Here is a 6,000-nt window from a genome sequence, read left to right on the forward strand (position 1 = left end):
AGCAGGACAGGTTAAAACCAAGTTGAAAATGTTTCACGTGCAGTTTTCAGGGCTGGGTTTTGCACAGAGCAAAGGGGACGGATGAACAAATGGGCTTGGTGCTCAACTGCTGGAGTCATCAGATCTGTCTGGTTCAACAGGACAGTGCACCCCAGGAGAGGCCTTTTGAGGCTGAATGTCCCTCAGACACACCAACCAGCCCCGTTGTCACTGAAGGGACTCTTGCCTAGGTTAGGACTTTGCTGATGGCTGTCAGAATCCACTCACCAGCACGTTCAGCAGGTGGCACGAGCTGTGTCAGCAGTGCTCCTGCCTGTGGTCCTGACTCCTCTGCTCTAAGGGGACACCAGGCAAAGTCACATTTATCAATAGCTTCTGACAGCACCCTGGTAACCACAACAAGCTTGGAGCCCTCTTTTCAAATCAGATGGCTTTCTTTGTAAAGGCTGCTGCTTTCTGACTCTGACAGTTCAAAGTGCCCCCTGGCCTCTAATGCTTTGTTCAGCCTGGCTGGCTGAGCACTCCTGCCACCAGTGAGGCTCAGCTGTGCAGCACTGCTGATTTGCAACAGAGGTGTCACTGCCAGCAGAGACTAGGAGAAACAGGCGCTTCCAGGACATCATTCATCTCATCCTAGAGGCCAAACCTGAGGATTTGTACCTTCAAAGTGCTGCTTCTGACCTCCGGCTACAAAGCCCGTCTGGGCAGGTAGTTAGGATGGCAGGAGGTACCCAAAGATAGGGGATAAATCAGTTCCACTGCCTGATTTGTCCCTGAAACATCCAACCTGCTGGTTTGTGGCACATCTGCTGTCCTTGTACTGCCGTGCTCAAAGGGCATGAGTTTCCCAAGTGTGGATGCTGATTGCAGCAGTCATGGGGATAGTCCCACCTCTCTCTGTTGTCCAAATCAATGGAGCTCCCATGCTCTGCAATCTTGAAGCCCACACCACTGGTGTAACACATGTGATCAACTTCCATCTTGTTCTTCCCAAGATTTTATTTTCCAATCATAGGAAGAACAGATGAAATTGCTATAAATAATTTAATATCAACATTGGTGACTCATCCAAAAGCATGTGTTAGTGCTGAACATTTTGCTTGATGGTGGTAACCAAAATGAGTTACAATGTGCTGAAAACACATCTGGCACCAGAAACTAAGCCAGAATCTCTGAGATCTTGCAGGTAGGAATGATAAATATATTTAAGAATGGGGAAAAAAAACACCCATAACTCTGGAGTGTTAAATAATTAAAGAAATAGCATCAAAACATGGGATAGAGAGTTTGATTTGTTTTTCAGGTGTTTCAAGGCTGTGGAAATCCCAAAATCAGCACAAAAGGCTCCAGCAGTGAGGACAAGAAAAGACGGGGGAAAGTCACATTGGAGGCCAAATCCTCTGCACAAGCGCTGGAGATGCTGGTGAGTTTGTCTCCAGGGCTCCCTCCTGCCAGTGACCAGGACAGGAGTGCTGGTGTGTGGTGTCCCCTGGGAGGAGATCACTCCCCTGTGGGTCCTGCAGGTCGGGTTAGACCACCTAGGCTGCTCAGTGACGAGTCTGAAGCTCAGATCAAGTTCTGGTGTGAGCTAAGCAGACCTGGTCTTCTTGCCTCTGCACATGGTGTGGTCTGTGTTGCTGAAAACCGATTTCCCAGGGATTTGGGGCCACGCTTATCTGAAGGGACTCCTACCCATTGGTGTAGTTCAGCCTCAGGCAGTCCAACTGGGACACTGGGGCCAGAGGTCCTTCTCCATGAAGATTTTGGGTTCTGTGGATGGCAAGCTGTGGGATTTGCCATGATCCCACATGTCAGAGGCTCCTCATTCACAGACACCCATCTGTCTCACTCAGCAGAGCTCTGCTGGCTCTCACCCAGGACCTTCTAAGCATTTCCCTCATGGCCCAGAAGATGGTCTCCTCCTGGTTAATCCTGTGGTACTGGAGCAGTTCTTGGCATGTAACCTTCAGCCTTGGGTGCTTGGGTTGACAGCTGGTCTTTAGGGGAAGGTTGTCCTTGTTTTCATAAGAAACAGACTTTGTGATGGTAAAACAAAACAAAAAAAAATTAGGCAGAATCTTTATCCTTTCCTCTGGCCTGGGGTGCCCCAGAGGTCTCCTGGCCCTGAGCATCCCATTTGCTTACAGGTTTTAGACGCCAAAGGGAATCTGACAGCTCTCAAGTCGTACTGGATCACCCTGCCCAGCAGCCTGTGCAGCAAAAAAGTAATGGCCAGCTCAGCGTCGGATGACAAGTGCTGGAACGGGATGACCAAGGGCAGGTATGGAGTGGGCCTGGGTGCCAGGGTAGCACCATTCTGGAGTGAGAGGGAGGGTTTGATCATCACAGCCAGCCCCACTTGTTCAGAGTGAGCAGTCTGTCCCTGTCCATAGAAATGTTGCATTTCCTGAAAAACTGGTACATGGGAATGTCAGGCCTGGTGCCATTTTGCTGTGTGTCAGAGGATTAAGCACTGAAATGCATTTGCCATGAAATAACTGTAATTTTCTTCTTCTGAAGCAGTTTTGCAATTCCACATGCACTCAGAAGGCAACAGAGCTGAATTTAGCTCCAGCTAAATCTGTTGCAGAAACAAACTCCAGAGCTGCTGTGGAGAATTGCATACATGTCTCTCTGTCCCCACCTGCTCTGAAATGCTGTTTCCTCATGAGAGGAGGCACCCAGATGACATCAAACAGCTGCAGAAATAGTTCCCACCCTGGCTGAGGTTAAAGGATGTCTGAGAGGAGATGGGCAGCTGCTGGACCTGCATCTTTCTCCACTTCTCTCCATGGACTTGCTGGGCTGGGCTCTGCCAGCCCAGACCCAACACCTTTAGCTCTTCCATATTTCACATTACTGCCAACAGTGTCACAGATCTGCAGGAGGGCCAGGGTTAGCGCGACAGCTCCCAGATAACTGAAGTTTTCCAAGGGTTGAACTGGGCTGTGTGCATTCAGTGGTCCCAGGTGTCAATCCCCACTGGTTTAACCAGGAAAGGAGGAAGGTGCTCCTCGGCCTCCCAGATACACAGACTTTTTCCATAGGAGAGTGTCACTGTGGGTCCACAGGTACCAGTCTGAGAGCAAAGCCTGAGTCTTCCTGCAGGAAATCCTTTCCTAACCCAGGATGCTGCAAGGCCATCAGCCACCTCCTGCAAGCTGAGGTAGCCTCAGGATGAGCTTGAGGCTCTGCAGGGGTCTGGCCATGGTAGCACGGCTTTTGGCCATCTGTGATTGCCTCCCAGCAAACACCACCCTACAGAGGATGTTCCACAACCCACTGACTGCAGCTTCTCTTGGGCTCATAGAGGCTGGATTATCACCCGTGTCCATAACAGGGAGAGGTGAGGTGAGCTGAGGGAGTCATCTAAACCTGTTGCCTTCCTTCCCAGTTACCTGCCTGAGGTGATGGGGGACGGCCTAGCGAATCAGATCAACAACCCGGAGGTGGAGGTGGACATCACCAAGCCAGACATGACCATTCGCCAGCAAATCATGCAGCTAAAGATCATGACAAACCGTCTGGGCAACGCCAACATCGGCAATGATGTGGATTTCCAAGACACGAGTGAGTGTAGCAGAATGGGAGAGGTCCCCGCAGGCGAGAGGGGCTGAGCAGGGAGTCCTGCAGCCTGCACAGGGTCCCTGCTCTTGGGCCCGTGGGGCAGAGAGGGGGCTGTGGCAGCCTGGCTTTTGGCTTGGAACTGCCGAGGGGGCTGCTCGAGTGCAGCCCACTTGCTGTGGGGTGGCTGGAGCCTGTGCTGCTCCCAGTGCCTTCCTGAAACCTCAGGAGCTCTCTCCAGTGCCAGCCCAGCCCTGCTTGAGGGGTTCCTGTCTGCTCCATGGGTTTCCAGCTGCTGCAGCAGTGGGTGGTTAAGTCAGCTGGAGGTCAGGTATGGGCTTGTGTCCCACAGCGGGGGATGCAGAATGCAGAGAGGATGGGGCAAGGCTGGCAGGCAGAGCCCCCTGGGGTTGCAGGGACATGTCCCACCATAAGAAGGCAGTCGTGGCTCAGCCCGTGTTTGTCTCTGTGCAGGTGACGACATGAGCGGCTCGGGGAGCGGGGACAGCTGTCCTGACGACGTCTGCGGCAAAAGACTTTCTAAGAGCCCCAGCACCAGGCAGCCAGAAACACACGCTATTCCTAAGCAGTCTGGACACGGCGTCAATGGGGCCAGCAGCAGATCTTTGCCTTCTGCCTCCCTCCTCCTCCTCCTCTCGGTGGCTGTCATCGCCCCGCAGCACTTGTGGCGGTAACTCACTGGCACAGCCAGGAAACAGACTGCGGCTGAGGGCTTCACTTTGCCAAAACCAACCAACCAACCAACAACCAAAGGACATATTTAAATCACCTTGGCAAAAAAAGAAAAAAAAAAAAAAACCACAACACAACAGGAAAACGAAAAGAGGGAGGAGAAAAAAGGTTTCAAAAGGTTTCAGTTGTTTGCTATTTCTGGCAGTGCTCAAGCTGTTTTCTTCTTTCTCGGTCTTTCCCCAGTGCTGGGCCCTTCTTTCTGTACCTCATTGTTTTACTTTTGTTATTGCCACAAACTGGCTCTTGGGGCTGACACGAGCCTTTGCAGAGAGGGCTCTGGGGGAACTTGGCTGGCCCCTACGAGGGCAGCTCTCCTGCTGCCTCCAGTGGAATATGCAATTGCCCTGACCTTGTTCCCCAGCAGTGGCCGGAGCGGTGCTGCCGACAGCGCGAGGGTGCCACGGGCAAAGCCGGCTCCTCCCGCAGAGAGACTGGGATCCTCAGCACCACTCACGTGCTGCATTCAGGGGCTCTTTCGGGTTCTCTGTGCTTCCTAAGTGGGCAGAGATGGCCCTTCACTTCCAGCAGCATGCGTAGGAGCACAAGCAGGTCTGGTGGGTTGAACTGACACAGTTTGTCAGTGGCTGTTGGACCCAAAAATGCAGAACTCCCTTTTTCTTTGGAAAGGTCACAAGTGGGTTTCTTGACTAGAGCTCGTAGCTGGCAACAATTTGAAATGTAGGTCTCCTACATCTAAGTGACTGGGAATGAGTGTTAGGGGTTGGGGTTTGGGATACTTTTTCTTTGCATGCTAGTTGGAAAGCCATTTTTTACCCAAGTAACAATGGTCCAATTTCTACCTGCAGTGCAGTACCGTCGTAGGTAACAGAGAGATGAAAATATGCACAGTGGGATTCTCCGAGTGACAGACAGTTGTGCTGCCTCCTCCTTCTCTGGCCCCAACCATGAACAGGAATCCATTTGTTTTTTTCTTGCTAATAAGAAAGACCAGGGTCTTTTTGCTAACTGGAGCTTTGGGACTGGTTGTGTCCCCCAGGCAGCTGCCTTAGGGCAGAGAGGGGCTAGTGGTGATCAGCACTGGACAGTGTCCCTACCCAGGGGACTCAGCACCTATTAGAGGGGATGTGAGGATGGGATACATTTTGTTTGTTTTCCTTTGGTGTTTGTTCCAGTTGCATTGTAGGTTTTTTATGAATTTCCCTGTTGCTTCCCCATCATCCAACACACCTTCTCTAACCACTGCAAGGGACGGGCTGAGACAGCGGGTCAGGCACCCACAGGCAGCTCTGTTTTGGCTCAGGGGAGGGCCAAGCCCATGCCTTGCTGCCCCGTCCCAGCACACTCCAGCCCCTGGGTCACACAGGCTGCTCCCTAACCCCAAAATGCCTGGTGGGGTGGGCTCTGTGCCAGGTTTGGAGATTGGGGGTGGTGGGTGAACGATATAAATGTCCCCACATAGCTGTAGGAGTGTCTGTGCTTGTAGGGCTGTGCTTTGGGACTTCCCGAGGCTTCTGTGCCTGACAGGAGCAGCCAGTGTTGGCTGGAGGTGTAGGTTTAGCAGGCGTTAGATCCAACACAGTCACTGTGACGGGTTGGGCCAAGAGCGCGCCCAGGGGTTGGGTTTGAGATTCAGTTGTGTTTGTACTGAGACAAGGGGGAGGGCAGAGCTGGGTCTGTCTCCTGCTTTACTGGGTCTGTCTCCTGCTTTACTGGGTCTGTCTC

General features: G+C 52.3%; 1 protein-coding gene across 4 annotated transcripts in view; it reads left to right on the top strand.

Annotated features, from left to right (window-relative positions):
* Positions 1-4,367, top strand: part of GPC1 (glypican 1) — a 194,550-nt gene extending 190,183 nt beyond the window's left edge. For all 4 annotated transcript variants that reach the window (XM_027893644.1, XM_027893645.1, XM_027893646.1 and 1 more), the window contains 4 exons: positions 1,304-1,423; positions 2,148-2,281; positions 3,395-3,570; positions 4,039-4,367. In XM_027893644.1, coding sequence (XP_027749445.1) covers positions 1,304-1,423; positions 2,148-2,281; positions 3,395-3,570; positions 4,039-4,259 — 651 coding nt within the window. In that variant the 3' untranslated portion in view covers positions 4,260-4,367. The remainder of the gene's footprint in view (positions 1-1,303; positions 1,424-2,147; positions 2,282-3,394; positions 3,571-4,038) is intronic.
* Positions 4,368-6,000: the final 1,633 nt, after the last annotated feature.

Source organism: Empidonax traillii, unplaced genomic scaffold (assembly GCF_003031625.1).
Source record: "Empidonax traillii isolate 1590-97213 ecotype Southwest subspecies unplaced genomic scaffold, ASM303162v1 scaffold400:size839614, whole genome shotgun sequence".
NCBI lineage: Eukaryota > Metazoa > Chordata > Aves > Passeriformes > Tyrannidae > Empidonax > Empidonax traillii.